The sequence below is a fragment of the Peromyscus maniculatus genome, chromosome 10 (genome assembly GCF_049852395.1).
Source record: "Peromyscus maniculatus bairdii isolate BWxNUB_F1_BW_parent chromosome 10, HU_Pman_BW_mat_3.1, whole genome shotgun sequence".
Taxonomy (NCBI): Eukaryota; Metazoa; Chordata; class Mammalia; order Rodentia; family Cricetidae; genus Peromyscus; species Peromyscus maniculatus.
This window is the reverse complement of record NC_134861.1, coordinates 40,625,040-40,641,189: the sequence shown is the minus strand read 5'-3', so window position 1 is coordinate 40,641,189 and position 16,150 is coordinate 40,625,040. Positions and strand designations below refer to the sequence as shown.

General features: G+C 47.3%; 1 protein-coding gene, 1 long non-coding RNA gene and 1 pseudogene across 2 annotated transcripts in view; all 3 read right to left on the bottom strand.

Annotated features, from left to right (window-relative positions):
• Positions 1 to 2,507: 2,507 nt before the first annotated feature.
• Positions 2,508 to 6,806, bottom strand: LOC102902991 (DNA-(apurinic or apyrimidinic site) endonuclease 2 pseudogene; annotated as a pseudogene).
• Positions 6,807 to 7,760: 954 nt separating this feature from the next.
• LOC143267596 (uncharacterized) lies at positions 7,761 to 10,150 on the bottom strand. The gene is made up of 2 exons (XR_013042877.1): positions 8,026 to 10,150; positions 7,761 to 7,976 (listed from the first exon to the last, which is right to left on the bottom strand). It is a non-coding gene; the product is annotated as an uncharacterized LOC143267596 (long non-coding RNA).
• A 3,868-nt stretch (positions 10,151 to 14,018) lies between these two features.
• Positions 14,019 to 16,150, bottom strand: part of Cd38 (CD38 molecule) — a 43,147-nt gene continuing 41,015 nt past the window's right edge. Inside the window, exon 8 of the mRNA XM_042285943.2 lies at positions 14,019 to 15,752. Coding sequence (XP_042141877.2) covers positions 15,689 to 15,752 — 64 coding nt within the window. The 3' untranslated portion in view covers positions 14,019 to 15,688. The remainder of the gene's footprint in view (positions 15,753 to 16,150) is intronic.

Here is a 16,150-nt window from a genome sequence, read left to right as displayed (position 1 = left end):
TAAAAAAAAATTTAAAAAAACCATCATCTTAAGATATCCCCAGTTGAAATGGGATGTTGTGAAATGGGCGAGGTTCTTGGATCTAAAGAAATGAGATGATTTACCTTTCTAACATGTTCTCATGCCACATCCCCATATGTATGGATCATCTACTCAGCTGCAATTATCCTCTCCTCTTCCAGGTTTTCACCTTAGATGCTTTTGTTGGAAAGTAATTATTAGTTTTCAGAAATGAAATGAAATATAGAACATGGGTAAAAATTGGCCAACTGCCCTTCCATGCCAATACCAATTATTTTCAGCAAACCAGTGTGGTGATGTATTGTGTCCCCCCAATATACTGTGCCTCCCAATAAAATTTATCTGAGGATCAGAGGAAAAAGCCAACCACTGTATTAGCCATAGAAGTCAGGCAATTGTAGCACATGCCTTTAATCCTGTCATTCAGGAGGCAGGGATCTGTCTGGATTTCTGTGAGTTCAAGGCCACACTGGGAACAGAGCCAGGCATGGTGGCACACGCCTTAAATACCAACACTAGTTAACTTGAAGGCAGAGCTTGGTGTAAATTTCCCATTAGCTAGCTGTGGGAATCTGGGTATGTCACCTTGTTTCTCAGGGAGAAGGTGGCCACTCTCTCCCGGGGCTGCTGTGAGGGTCATATGTGGTCTGGAGGTCTGTACAGGCAGACAGTAAGTGATAGAGCTGGGCAGGAAGAGGAAGTGATATAGTTGGACAGAGAGAGCAAATGATATAGCAGAACAGAAAGGCATATAGGTGTGGGTATGCAGAAAGTAGCTCTCTTGGGAAGCTGCAGAATTGGTGAGGTTAAGGTTAGCTGTGGCTTTTCCTATTCCCCTGATCTCTCAGGTGTCAATCCAAATATCTAGCTCCATGTTTTTTATGTAATAAGACCATTTAGCAATTTGTCTACAGACCAGGAAAAAGGCTCCCAGGTCACGAATCTTCTACGACTCACTTGAACCCAGGTCATTGCCTTGATGACTCAGAAAATAGAAAAAAAAAAAAAGCTTCAATTTCCTTCATCAGGTTGGGACTTGGCCTGGCCTCTCCCGACTTTCTTGAAAATCAAGTGACACCTGTGTTGCAATCCGAACGCATGGTTTTCTGAGAATGACTGAGCATCAGTAGCCTGTCTCATAAATCTCGCTGATATGATACTGAATACATTAAAAATTCAACCATATACCACAGCCTCACAATCAAGCACAAGTTTCATTCACATGCATAACCAGATGCCAGGCTTCAAATTGGGCAACCCCTTAAACTAGCCTTGCTAGTTTCTTTGGTCAAATAAGAAAAAGGAGAGTTTGGATTACACATATCTGATGGGGAGGGACTCCTACCTCTCTGAGCGGTGGACCAGAGCCTGTCTTGGAAGCACGGCCTTTCTTGGTACCGAAAAGTCAATAGTAGATGTGAATTTCAGCACACGCTCTCCTTCCACCCCAGGCACAGTTCCCACATGTGACCCTCACTGCAGCCCCGGGAGAGTGGCCACCTTCTCCCTGAGAAACAAGGTGACATACCCAGATTCCCACAGTAAGCTAATGGGAAATTTACACCAAGCACTGCCTTCAAATTAGGTTATTAACTGATCCACCTGACCAAAAGTACTCCCTAAATGTGGGATTATCAGTGCTAAAATACAACAGTTCTGAGAAAATTGGGACAAGTGGGTGACCCTGTGTTTAGTACAGTGTTTTCTATTGGATAGCTCAAGTTGAGGGCTCACAGGGGCTGCTACTATAAAACAGCCTGACCATTCTTTCACTGCCAGTGATTTGGGGCAGGTAGGATCCTCAGAAACCCAGCTACCTACCACACCACTACAGGGCTGTCCTCTGATTTCAGGGTCCAGGATGGCTTTCTAAGAATCACATCTGTGTTCCAAGTAACAAGAAAGAGGGGAAAGGAAGACGGAGAACCAAAGAATAATTCTGCCTTTTCTCTTGAAGAAGCTTCTTGAAAGTTTCCTAGGACACTTCTACTAACACCATTCACTAAAACCCATGTGAATTTACCCAGCCATAGAAGAGGCCAAATGGCTTTGTTCTGAACTAGATAAGCATGCCATTATTTTAGACAGAGGTGAGAATAGGTGTTGCAAAACAGTTAAGTTAACAGGCCCATGACTACCATTGAATCTCCACTATTCAGTAAATATACATAAATGCCCATTAGCATCATCATTATTACTATCCAGGTACATGCACTTGGCTCATAGAGGGACTAACAGGGAACTGCATATGAAAGGTCTTGGTTGAATCCTTAGAACAGAGATAGATAGATGGATGGATGGAAAGATAGACAGACAGACAGGCAAATAGGTAGATAAGTAGATGATATGATAGATATGATAGATAGATAGATAGATAGATAGATAGATAGATAGATAGATAGATAGATAGATAGATAGATAGATAGATAGATAAATAAAATAGAGATATCACCAGGAATAATTTCCCCAGGAGGACTTTGTCTGAGTGTTCTTGTTCTTAGTCCTTGTGCTTATGAGGCAAGGTATGTCCCACAAAGCATTCTCATAAAGGAGTCATCCAGGCATTTTAGACTATTTGAAGGATCAGTAAAATTGTGCTGTTGCTATAGATTGGGGTATGTACTCTTTGGAATGATATTTTTGGAGTAGAAATATCTCTGGATTTTATGGCTTAAAATAGCCTATCTTTTTAATTGAATAGGAAATAAGATGATTCTGGGTCTTTTAACATGAGAGAGACATCAATGGTTTTCGGTATTAGCCAATGATTTATGAGTTGTTATGTTTCTTACCCTTTTATTAGCTTTTATTTGGATCCCAGAAACCCTTCAAAGCAGGCATTGTACAATTTTATGGCGAGTGAAGAAGCTTTTGGCCTGTGTGGTAGAAGCATTGCCGTCCGCAAACGGAGCACTGCTATACCCCACAAGGTTCTCTGCTGCCCTCTAATGCCTCTCTTCTCACTCTCACCCTTATTTTCCCCGTGCACAACAGAACAAGCTCTTGAAAATAATGACAGTCAAAGCCGGGCTTTTCCAACTCTTAAGGCCTGCAGCGCACACCACGTTCTGATCAACAATACCAAAGAGCAGAGAAGCTAAGTACACTGGCGAACGTCACACTCATACAGGTCAAATGGATTCCAAACCTGGTCTTACTTGAGCAAGGAATTTTACTGCCAGACAGGAGTGTGTCAGGCAGAGAGCACTGTGTGCTGAGGGATCACAGCACTGAAGGAGTGAGGTGATTGGTCAAGGAAGAATAAAATGTGACCTGAGTGTGAGCTGCAAAGACCGGGAGGGCCACAGGCTTCCCTCGCCTGTCACCACTGGTCTTTTGATGTTCAAGAATGAAGGGATTTCTCATTCTATGAAGGAGAACTGCCAACTTGACCTTCACTGTTGTCAGAGTGGTCAGCCACGGTCAGGAGAGCAGGGACTGGATTGGAAATGCCAAGGCAGGCTGCTGAACTCCTCATCATCTTAAGGAATGAAAATAACAGATCTCAGATCCTCAGATATGGGACTGGAGGTTCTGTCTTTGTCTTTGTCAAAGGAAGAGGGATTTGGAAGGGGGTCTCATCTGAGATGGAGCCAACTCTGAAGAAGACATTCTCAGAGGATAGCTGGATGTTTCTCCCTTGGGTGGGAAAGCATTAACCATTTAGTGTGATTCAAAGCCAGTGAAAGATTATAGTTGGTCTTCTGGTAGACAAGAGAGCTAATCACTCTTTTTCACTAACATCCCACCCTTCAAGGTTCTAAGGAGTCAAGGTTTCAGCTTCCAATCCCAGCTTGCTTGTTAAGGGATTTTCTTGAGAACAAACACAAGCACCAATACCTTTCTAAAAACCAGAACTGATAGAGTTTCCACAAGTATTAAGCAGTTTCATGATAATTTTACACATTTCTTCCTAAGGACACTTAACATAATGCAACAGGTACATGTCTACTTTCCTTTCTGTGGCTGTGATAAAATACTGTGACTAAAAATGACGGAGGCCAAAAAGGTTATTTTAACTTGTAACTTCAGGTTACAGTCCATCTCTGAGGGAAGTCAAGGCAGGAGCTCAAGGCAGGAACTTGAGGGCATGCTCTCTTGATATTCCATGCAGCCTTACCTTCAACCAAGAAACTCACTTCACAGGCAAAGAAGTGTGGCAGGAGCCACAGGGACACTGCTTGCTCGTTCATAGATTTATGCTAAGTTAGCTTTTTATATAGCTCAGGACCATCTGCACAGGGAATGGTGCTGCCCACAGTGGGGTAGGCTCTCCTACACCAATTATTGATCAAGACAATCCCTGCAGATATACCCACAGGCCAATCTGATCTAGGGAGCTCCTCGACTAAGGCTCTCCTCTCTCTCATATGGCTATACGCTGTGTCAAGTTTACAGCTGCAGCAGACCATGACAGTGGGTATTACTGTGACTCCCATTTCAAAGGGAGAATCAGAGCTTGTTCTAAGAAGTAATTCAGATCAAGTCTTCACATCAGACAGATCTATGCAATAAATTCGAGACTGATACAGCAATCAAGTATCAAGACCATGCATCCACCTCTGTTACAACTTTCTGGGTAGCTGGTTCTTGTGTGACAAAGAGGATGAAAGGGAGGAGTGAGAAGAGGAATGCCTTAGGGGAAGAGGAGAAGAAGCTATGGCAAGGAAAGGAGAAGAGAAAGCAGAAGAAAGAAAGGAAGCCTTGGGGAGAAGGCAACTTAGGAATGGAGACCTGGCATCAGACCCTGTGCATGAGTGACCAGGCCAGACATCCCTAGGCCTCAGTTGCTTCAGCTGGGCCTGCTCCGGAGGAAGAAATTGCAGCTTGAGGAGGGGTCCTTAGGAGGACCTTTTGGCTTGGCACACACATAGAAATGGCGGCCCAGGTTGGATCCTGTTTTTTTCACATTCTGCACCACACATGGCTCCCTGTGGCCTCTGCAGAGGGGTGAGAGTGAGGACCCACTCAGCACAGACTTCCAGAGCAAGGTCTGTACCTCTTCTTTATCTTTGACCTCAGAAACTTGGCCTGCTCATCCACCATTGTGGCCATCACATCCTCTTCTGAAGTCTTTGGGGTAACAAGCGTGCCCACCAGAGGCCGCCTAGGTAGTTCTACAGCAGGAGAAGTTTGGGAAAGACTAACAGAAGGCTGAAAATAACTCATCCGGTTTTTCTGGTGTCTTCTGGGGCCACCTTGACGTTTTTGAGGCCTGGATGATTGCCTGTGGGCCTGTGCTTTTCGCTGTTTGGGGGCCTGGATTTGGTGATAGGGCTATAGTACTGGCTGCCATCATATAGGTTCTTGTTCAGGAGGGACTAGGAAGCCAGGAATCTTGATCTGGGTGCTTGCAAACTCATGGAGGAAATGGGCGCACAGAGCTGGGCACTGTTTTGCTAGCACACAGGACACATGCAAGACAGCTCCCACTGGGCAGTGGTCAGAGCTCATCACTCCAAGGAGCGGGAAGGCAGTTTGGAAAGTGTCTATGATCTCCTAGTACATAGTCAAATAGGGTACCATAGTTGAGACAGCGGGCACCAGTGATCACTGACCAGAAGGTGAAGGACCTCTCCTGTTTTGGATAGAAAGAATGGTAGCTATTCATAAAAGGTACTCAGCCTGGTACTCCAGGTCACTGAGCAAGCCATCCATCCACTTACACCCCAGGTCTTCTTCAAAGCACTCTAGACTGCCAGCATTGCAGTGGTCAATGGGATGGTGGGCTGTATTTAGGTCCCCCAGGATTATCACATGGCAGCCAGATAGAAAAGTATCTTAAAGGTCAGCTGCTCAGGCTTCCCAGGATCCGTATGTAAGCAGTACACGTTCATCAGGCTCAAGGGTTTCTCCTTCCCTTCCCTCATGCAGATCTTGTGCTGTGTAAGGAGAGCCGGGCCCTCACTATCCAGAGCCTGTAGTTGCTCTTGGGTGAACTCTGGCATATTTCCATAGCAACCAACATCCTGGTTCAGGGTGATAAGCAGGCCACTCAGGGCTTCTTCAGCAGCCACTGGGGTAGCACGGTCCTTACAGAAAGTGGCTACACGAGAACAGTCACTCCAGCTGTGGCTGAAGCTGCAATGGGAGTTATAGCCCTCAACAATAGCCAGGGGTTCCGATAGTGCATCTCTGGTCACTTTGGTGCCCTGGAGACAGACAATATCAGCATCCAACTCTTCTAAAATGTGTCGCAAAGCCATTGGACAATTACTGGGCACCTGGCATCCCAGACCTTGTAGGGGCTTCCGGTTCTCATTGATATTCCAGCTTACCACGCCCAACATTTTGGTTAACTATACTGTTTCACAAAGAATGTATAGGCATAGGCAAACTGTTGGCCAGAAGTTAACTAGCTTCCACCTTCCTCCTGCGTTTGCTCAGGTGCTCAGGCGTTCTCATCCCCCCAAACCACTGGACTGCTCGCAGGGGCTTCAAGTTCAGTTCTCTTTGGTGAGAGATGAACTTTGGTGAAAACTGAAAGGGTGGTGCAGATCCCAAAGAGGAAGAAAAGCTGGGTTGTATATGCTTGTAACCCCAGCACTCAGGACACTGAGGCAGGAGTTTTCAGTGAGTTCAAGACCTACCTGAGCTACATAGCAAGATTGTCCAAAAACCAGGGCAGAGTGCATGGTGAGAGGAACATCTGTGATGGTTCTTTTCTTCTGGATGCACAGGAACTCCTGAGTTCCTGATTCCCTTTCTCCTCTGTTCAAAAGTCCCCTTGATGCATCAGGTTAGTTACAGCGGGTTTTCCAAAGACTATTACTAAAAAGCAAAACAGTATTGAAAGACCCCCAGCTGAGATCTTCCTCCGGGAGAGACCCCAAACCCAAGGAACACACCGAAACCACAGATCAGATGCAAAAGCAAGAGGGTTTATTTAGACCAGGTACCTGGGGCGAAGTCTCTTGGAGGACTTGCGCGCCTTCCTAGGGCAAGGGGGACTTTTTATGGGATCCCAGGGGCAGAGGCACGGTTACAGAAGCAAGAAGCATAGTTACAGGGTCCCTATTGGTTGTTTCAAAGAAGGCCAGGGTGAACTTGGGGTCGTATGTGTGTGGCTGATTTGGCCTTGCCCAGGCCAGCTGCTTATTCCTCAAGGCCAGGGGGCCAGCCATAAAATATCCTGATTCGACTCAACTGTTTTTCTCCCAAGGCCGCCGACCACAGTTATCTCTCTCAAGGCTGGATGGCTGGCCATAGTTATCTCTGTCAAGGCCAGGTGGCTGGCTACGGCTGTGAACTCCTGTTTTTTTTTGATTCCTTCAGAATGGCGTTTCTTAGGCTAAGTTATTGGGGGGGGGAGCATTTCATTGGCCCAAAGCCCCATGTCCTCATAATGGAGCGGGGGTCTTTCATTCCCCCATTTTCTTTTGTACCAAATGGAATCTTTCATTTTAGGATGGAGAATAAGGGGTTAGCTCCATCTCTGACTGTCTGAGCCTCTGATATTGTTTGGTTAGGATCAAAGCCTGGGCAACAGAAACCCTATTCTTGATGAATTGCACCAATCTGTTGAGGATGTATGACCCAAACAATAAAATGAGCAGGAGGATGATTAGGGGGCCCATAATGGTGGAGACAAGGGTCATAAACCATGGTGACCTTTGGAACCATCTTTTAAACCATCCCTGTTGAGCATGGCTACTTGGAGCTGTCTGAATTGGCCGGTCTCCATAAGGGCTGCGGTCCTGTATCTACCCCAGCAGCTATTCCGCCCATGGTAATTCCTCCCAGTAACAGGGCCAGCGTCAGGGAAACAGGCTCTCTGGTGATGCCCCTCCTAATGTCAGGAGGACTATTAGGGGGATCAAGGGGACCCCCGGGTGAGTCTTATCTTTAGTGGGTTTGGAAAGCGTTGAACTAGATGTCTCGGTGCCCTCAGCTTCGTCGGGTTCCTTGGCAGCCTTCACATGCGACGCGTGGACCCAAGCCGCTATCCCGTCAACCTTGAGTGCGGTGGGAGTAGTTAACAGGATGGTGTATGGTCTTTTTTACCTCGGCTCTAGGTTCCTGGATTGATGGCATCGGACCCAGACAGAGTCCCCAATCTTGAATGGGTGAGGCACCACCAGGTGGTTCAGTTGCTCCCGGTAGGCAGGGGTTTCCACACCGTCTTTTGCACCAATTGGAGGGCTTGGAGATGCGCCTCTAGGGTAGGGCTAGTGGCAAAAGAGGAGATATCAGGGTGAAGGAAATTTACAATTGGTGGGGGAGCCCCATACATGGTCTCAAACGGGGTTAGGCCATGAGGCCCAGGAGTATTCTGGGCTCGGTAAAGGGCTAGGGGGAGTAGGAGCACCCAATCTCTAGTGCCAGTTGCAAGCGTTAATTTGGTTAAAGTCTCCTTAATGGTTTTATTTGTACGTTTTACCTGTCCTGAGCTCTGGGGGCGGTATGTACAATGAAGTTTTCAATCGATCCCCAGTAGCCTGGCCACCTTCTGACTTACCTGGGAGACGAAGGCGGGCCCATTGTCTGACCCCAATATCTGGGGTATTCCATACCTGGGAAAGTTGTCATCCAGGAGTTTCTTGGTTACCACGTTAGCGGTCTTTTTCTTGGTAGGCAAGGCCTCTGTCCATCTATGATGTAAGCTTGTCGCTCGGGGCTCTATTTTACCCCCATTTTCTTTGTTAGTTCCTGGTCCTCCGGGCTTCCGCCATCCGGAGGGCCTGGGTCAGCGCGATCAGCTCTGCCTTTTGGGCCGATGTTCCAGGTGGCAGTGGTGAGGTCCAAACTATCTCCGATTTGGTGGTGATGGCTGCTCCAGCCCTCCATTTTCGTTTTTGGGGGAAGCTGCTCCCATCCGTGAACCAGATAAAATCTGAGTTCAACAGCGGTTGATCTGTTAGGTCAGAGCGGGTGCCATGGGCCTCCGCCAGAATCTGGAGGCAATTGTGCTCCTTGGATGGATCTGGCAAGGGCAGCAGGGTTGCGGGGTTGAGGGAGACAACTGGTCTGAACACCACTCGATCTGGGGGCTGCTGGACCAGAGCTTCTACCGCATGGGAGGATAACACAGTTAATGGCTGTCCCAAAGTCAGTTTCCCTGCATCCTTGAGCAAAACAGCAATGGCGGCTACCATGCGCAGACAGGGGGGCCATCCTGCAGCTACCGGGCTTTCATGGCCCCAGTCTCTGTACCAGCATTTCTTTTGCAAAGCCTGAGTTCTCATCCACGAACAGTTCAAAGGGCTAGGACTTGTAGGGGGGTCCCTTTGGGTCCTGTCCAGATGCCAGCTGAACCTTTTTTTCGGTGGTCCTTCGATACCTCCTGCTACCTGTGGCCCCCTGGACCAAAGCTGTGCGGTCACTAAGAGAGCCTCCGGTATGGGTCAGGACTGAATGTTGAGCCCCGGTGTCCACTAGGAAGGTCACTGGCTGTCCCCCAATCTTGAGAGTTATCCTAGGCTGGGGGGGGCGGCTCTTGGCCTTGACCTCCCTAATCCTCCAGATTGAGGAGGTCTGTGGCCCTTGGCTTAGTTCTCCAAGACCCTTGAGGCTTCTTGGATCAGTCAGGAGCCCAATGTCCTCTCTGTTTACAGTAAGCACACTGGTCTTTGTCAAGCAGTGTCCTTTTTTGATCTCCCGTCCTAACTCCCTCTCTGACCTGTCCCTGAGACATTACAGTGGCCAGGACTTTTTTTTTTTTGTTTTTGTTTTTTCCTCTCCCTCCGTGTCTCGCCCTCCCTTCCTCCTGCTCGCTCTCTGTTCTCGTTTTTTCTCTCACATTTTTTCTGTCTCTCTTATTAAACATTTTTTTTGCCTCTCTAAGTCTTTTTAAAAACGCTGCCGGCGTCTCTTCCTGGTAACCTGAGCCGAATTGGTAGGGGGTCTAGAGCCCCTCGGAGACCCGCTAAGAGCAACTGGCGATAGAGACGTAGGTGCTCCCTACCTTCGGGGTCGCGGAGTCCCAGTTCGGGCGGGTGAGGGGAAAGGCTGCATTAGGCAATTGGGTGGGTCTTTTATTGTCTCCTGGAACCTCCGAGCCTCCAGGAAGACTGGCTGTCTTTGGCTGGTTTGTCACGCCTTCCTCGTAGGCGACCGGCGCCTCATCCTCCCGCTCCCGCTGTAGAAGCTGTTCGGAGGCCGCGGCGGGGGCTGCCGGTACCTCCGGCGCTGTCGGGGGGGGGGGGGCTGTAACACTCGGGGCGGGGTGACTCGGCGTCCACGCTCCGCGGCGGAAGCGCGCTCGGCGGCTGGTCGCGCAGAAGTGCGCTCGGCGGCCGGTCGCCGGCTGGGGGGCAGTCCCCCGCCGACCCCATCCCCGGCCCCGCCTGCGCGCCCCAGCCACATCCCGTGCCCGCCTGCGCCGCCGCAGGCCTTCCCGATCGGATTCCCCTGGTCCGCACCAGTTCTAAGTCGGCTGCTAGGCGCAGGCTGAGGCGAGGCGCCGCGCGGAAAACCGCGGCCCAGCGGGGCGGACTCCTCCACCCGCGCGGGAGACGCGGACGGCCGGGGAGAGCGGGGAGCGAGGGGAGCCCCCCCCAGCGCCGCCCCGGACCCCCGCGACCGCGCCGCGGCCGCACGGACGGGAGGAGGCGCGGGGCACACCGGCGCCCGCCGCCGCCGCCACTGCCAGAGCGGCAGAACGCGGGGAGAGGAAACGACACGCTGGTGGAGGGGTCGGGAGGAACAGGGAGCGGGAGAGATCCGCCGATCCGGCTTCCTATGACTGTTTCTAGGAGGAGAACGGTTAAACAGAAAACAAAAAACGACAGACAAACATAAATGAGACTAACATACGCTGCGCGGCTTCGGTTCCAAACCGAAAGCAAAACCAGAAAAACCGTGCCCCAGAGGGGACTTCAGACCATGCCCCAGGGGGGACTTCAGAAAAACCGTGTCCCAGAGGGGACTTCAGATTCCCGTGGAACATCTTCCAGGGTCCCAGTGGCGAAGTCCGGGCCCGTCGGCCCCTTCAGATCCACTGACACAGACAGATTATCAGGCGCGCAGACAAACAAACAACATTCAACATTCAGACAAACAGACAACACTCAGACAGGACAGGGATGACATAAACCAAGGCCGGCTGGCTTACCTCCTGATGGTGGGTCGGTGGTCCCAGGGAGGGGTCTCAATCCCCGTACGGGCCACCAAATGAAAGACCCCCAGCTGAGATCTTCCTCCGGGAGAGACCCCAAACCCAAGGAACACACCGAAACCACAGATCAGATGCAAAAGCAAGAGGGTTTATTTAGACCAGGTACCTGGGGCGAAGTCTCTTGGAGGACTTGCGCGCCTTCCTAGGGCAAGGGGGACTTTTTATGGGATCCCAGGGGCAGAGGCTCGGTTACAGAAGCAAGAAGCATAGTTACAGGGTCCCTATTGGTTGTTTCAAAGAAGGCCAGGGTGAACTTGGGGTCGTATGTGTGTGGCTGATTTGGCCTTGCCCAGGCCAGCTGCTTATTCCTCAAGGCCAGGGGGCCAGCCATAAAATATCCTGATTCGACTCAACTGTTTTTCTCCCAAGGCCGCCGACCACAGTTATCTCTCTCAAGGCTGGATGGCTGGCCATAGTTATCTCTGTCAAGGCCGGGTGGCTGGCTACGGCTGTGAACTCCTGCTTTTTTGATTCCTTCAGAATGGCGTTTCTTAGGCTAAGTTATTGGGGGGGGGGAGCATTTCATTGGCCCAAAGCCCCATGTCCTCATAATAGAGCGGGGGTCTTTCAGTATTCTTCCTAACACTTAATAGTCAACCAAGCGGAGTCTTCTTAAGACACATAAGTTATAAACACGGGAATTTATTTTCAGAAGACACAGGCCACTGAAGAGGCAGTCTTTGTTGGTGGTATTGTCGTTTGTATCTGAGAGCGTGCAGACTTGAGCTGGGCTGCTTTCAGACAATGGAAGAACAACATAACGGGTAACTGAGACAAAGCTAAGGAAAAATACGTATTTTGCCCAAATATTTGGTAGCTTTGCTTGTCAGCTGAGAACACTGATTGACATAATTTAGTGTGCATTGCCAGACACACACACACACACACACACACACACACACACACACACACACACACACCCTTTCAAGCACTCAGCCTGCTATTTCAGAACTCTCTTTGAAACGATGCTTCAGATACTGTAAAATCACAAATCACCACAGAAGGAAAAGGGTGAGCCTAAGGAAATTAGAAGAGAGACATTAGATCTCAGGTTATTTCTACAGCCCTTGGCTAGCTATGATGGAAGACACCGTACAAGAGGTGGGAGAAGTTTATAAAGCAAAACGGACTGTGGAGAGAGGGTATAGGAAGTCTATGAGCACACAGTTAACCCAGCAGTCACATAAAAAGAGGAATATGTACAACCTTTTGTGTATGTAGGCCATCTAGTCCTTAGGGCTGGCGACGGCTGCAAGGTCAATGGTATAGATGCTCAAAGAACTACAGAGAGGATGGATTCAGGGTAGCATGTTATGGTGATAAAAGGGGGGAGTAAAAAAGAACACCCTAGCCCCCAAGCTACCTCTGAGTGTTCCAAGGACCCTCCTCAGCATCATCTGAAAACACTGTGATTTGCCTCCTCTGAGATCTCTCCTGGCTTAAAACTTGACCTCAGACAAGTCTCCACAGGCTTGCCTTCCAAGTTGATTTCTATTCTGTCCACTCCATCTCGGAAGGGGATGTGAAGGCCCAGTAGTTTCTGACACAAGCGGCCACTTCCAAGTATGTTCGTGAGCAAGGACATTAGTAAATCCCGACTCCAGGAACCAACCTTCACAGCAAGGTAGGCAGAGTCTTGTGTAAAATCCCCAGGTTGCAGGCTGGACTGGCAGGGATCCGGTTCTGAGGACCTTCAGTAGTGGGAGCTACTTGAAAGCTGGGGCCGATCTGAATCCCTGTTAGAACTGGTTTGTCAGGCCAAGACTAAATTCCCAAGAGGCAAGAATAAGTGGTAGCTGGGCGGTGGTGACGCACGCCTTTAATCCCAGCACTCGGGAGGCAGAGGCAGGCGGATCTCTGTGAGTTCGAGGCCAGCCTGGGCTACCAAGTGAGTTCGAGGAAAGGTGCAAAGCTACACAGAGAAACCCTGTCTCGAAAAACAAAGCAAAACAAAAAAAAAAAGAATAAGTGGTCCAGTTGTCAGTGAGGAATTCCTGGGCTGCCTACTGTGTGTCCACTGTGGCTATAGCCTCAGGGGCTCTTAAAAAAACTGGATCTTCAACCAGAGGAAAACGAAGAGAAACATCTGTGATGGATAGTCTTGGTTGTGAAATTGGCTACATCTGGAAATAGCTAAAACCTAAAGGACTGGGCACATCTTTAAGGGATTTTTTTTCTTAATTAAAGCACTTGAAGTAGGAAGACCCAGTTCTAATCCAGATCTTTGAGGTAGGAAGATCCTTTAATCTGGGCCACTCCTTCTGCTGGCAGCCTAAATAGAGGACATAGAAAAAGGAAGCTTGCTCTCTCCTTGCCTGCTTGCTCTTGCTCTCACTAGCAAGACCATTCCTCCCAGTAAGGGAGCCTGCTTTTTCAGGATTCCAGCATATACTGAAGATGAATTGAGACATCCAGACTCATGGACTGAACAACTACTGGGTTCTTGGACCCTCTGTTGATAGACAGCCATTGTTGGAGCAGCTGGACCACACAACTGGTAAGCCAAGCCATTCTAATAAATCGTGTGTGTGTGTGTGTGTGTGTGTGTGTGTGTGTGTGTGTGTGTGTGTGTAGTGTGTATGGGATTTATTAGAATGCATATATCCTGACTAATGCAACCCAAATTGTCAAGGCTTTGTGACACGTTGCCAATTTTTATCACACAGTCTAATACCATCTGTGTGTGTGTGTGTGTGTGTGTGTGTGTGTGTGTGTGTGTGTGTGTGTTTTGCAGGTTCATATGTACTCATGCATGAAGAGGCTAGAGAACAAACTGTCATTCCTTAAATATCTTCCACCTTGATTTTTGAGAGCATCTTTGTTTAGGACTTGGGCAGTACCTGGCTCCAACATTTATGCTATTTTCAATAAACTAAGCAAATTCTTTGAAACTGTATTCATTTAGTTTTATTAATATCTACTAAACACACTTATTATAAAACAACTAAAAATACTCTGGATGTTGAGAAGTAAATAACACATTTCTAAATAACAATGGAATCGAGAACTATTTTAGACTGAACGGTAACCAGTGGAGACATACAGAATGTCAGTACTGCAGCAAAAGCAGGCCTCAGAGGAAAACTCATAGTACTAAAATACATGTGTAAGGAAAGAAAACAGACTGCAATATCAGTGACCTAAGCATCTGTTGCAAAAAGTTGAATGAAGATCTTCAAGAAAGCTAGAAGAAATAAGAAATTTCTATATATCTAAAAATAAAGAAAAAAAGCTCAAATAAATAAAATAAATGAGGAAAGATAAAGATTGGAGCTTTGTAAAACAAGAACAATTAGTAATCCCAAAGCAAGACTGATCTAAGAGAAAAGTACAGAAAAAAAATTGTCAATATCAGCAACAAATATGGCTTAACACAAAATTTAACTCAATATTTTCTGGTTTTGTTTTGTTTGTTGAGACAGGGTTTCTCTGTATAACAGCCCTGGTTGTCCTGGAACTCACTCTGTAGACCAGGCTGGCCTGGAACTCAGAGATCTGCCTGCCTCTGCCTCCAGAGTGCTGAGATTGCAGGTGTATGCTACCACTGCCTGGCTCATTAACGCAATATTTCCACAAAAATATTTTACTACCTATAAAGGGCACCAAGTATGAGGAGGAAGAGAAATGGGGTGAAATTAGTTTTGAAACCACCCATAAAAATCAGATTTCAGATTCTTTGCATTCAATTTAATACAACATTCGCTGGACAATAACACGGACTCCTATCAATTTGACAGTCAAGGCCTAGAAAAGAAAAAAAATATCATATGCTGTGGACTTGGACAGAACTGAGTCAACTCCAGCCCTAACCATGATCCCAGCTCTAACCATGATCCTAAGAATATGACTTTAGGAAAATGTATAACCTCTCTGGAAGCTCGATTGTCTCATATTAAAAAAAAGAAGAAGAAAACAGTAGCCAAACTTACTAGGGACATGTTGGAAGGGTGACAGGTTGAAGCACCAAGCAAGTTCAAGTTCCCACAGACTCTCTTCACCATAATGACCCCTGATCTCAGGTTTACTATTTGAATATTTGTAGGGAAAATGCAAAATCATCAGAAAATAAGATCATTCATTTTGAAGCTTCACATTTCATTTCCTTTGTCCATTCCAACAGGTGAGGTTTGACCGGCAATTTTTCAAAAAAATAATGTTACCAGCTGTGCTGAGGATGTAGTTCAATGGTGTACAGGCTTCTCTACCATGTGTATAAGTTCTCAGATTTGATTCTCAGTTTCATTAAGAGAAAAAAAGAGAAGTTAGTAATATATAAGCAATATAAAAGCACCACATGAGAGAGTTAAAATGAAATAACAATGTAAAGTTGCACTCTGCTTTGGTGGAGTAATTTTTTCTTGAGTATTAGTGGTATGCAGTACAAACTAAGCTGATCATGTAATGTTGCTATCATTGGTTGGAAAGTTCTTCTATCTCTGGTGTTGACATTGTAGTAGAGACCTCTTCCTGACAACTTCAGCTTTGCATCAGTGTGGTTTCTGAGTCTTTCATCTTGATGCATGCTACGGGAGTGTCTAAGATCCAAATTATTCAGATATTAGAACTACACAGTGGATGCTCCGGATTCTTCATACACTGAACAAACCTGACAGGCCTGTGGAAGAGAAGCAAGAAAGGAAATCAAGGGACAGAATGAGGACTGGCGAGATGGATCCTAAGGTAAAGGCACTCACTGCCATGCCCAGTGACCTGAGAGTTTGATCTCAGACTTCATGTGGTAGAAGAAAGCACTGATTCCTACAAGTTGTCCTCAGAGGCCCACATGAAAGCTATGGTATGTGTATGCATGTGCGGATGCATATTCATACAGTAAATAAATAAATAAATAAATAAATAAATAAATAAATAAATAAATAAATAAATATGTAACAAAAATGTGACAAAAATTTGAGAGGGAAGAGACTGAATGATGCACCTATGGTCCAACTCGTCAATGAAAGGAGACCCTCCTTGGCAACCAAAGGAAGATGGACCACTGAGCATCCACCCACA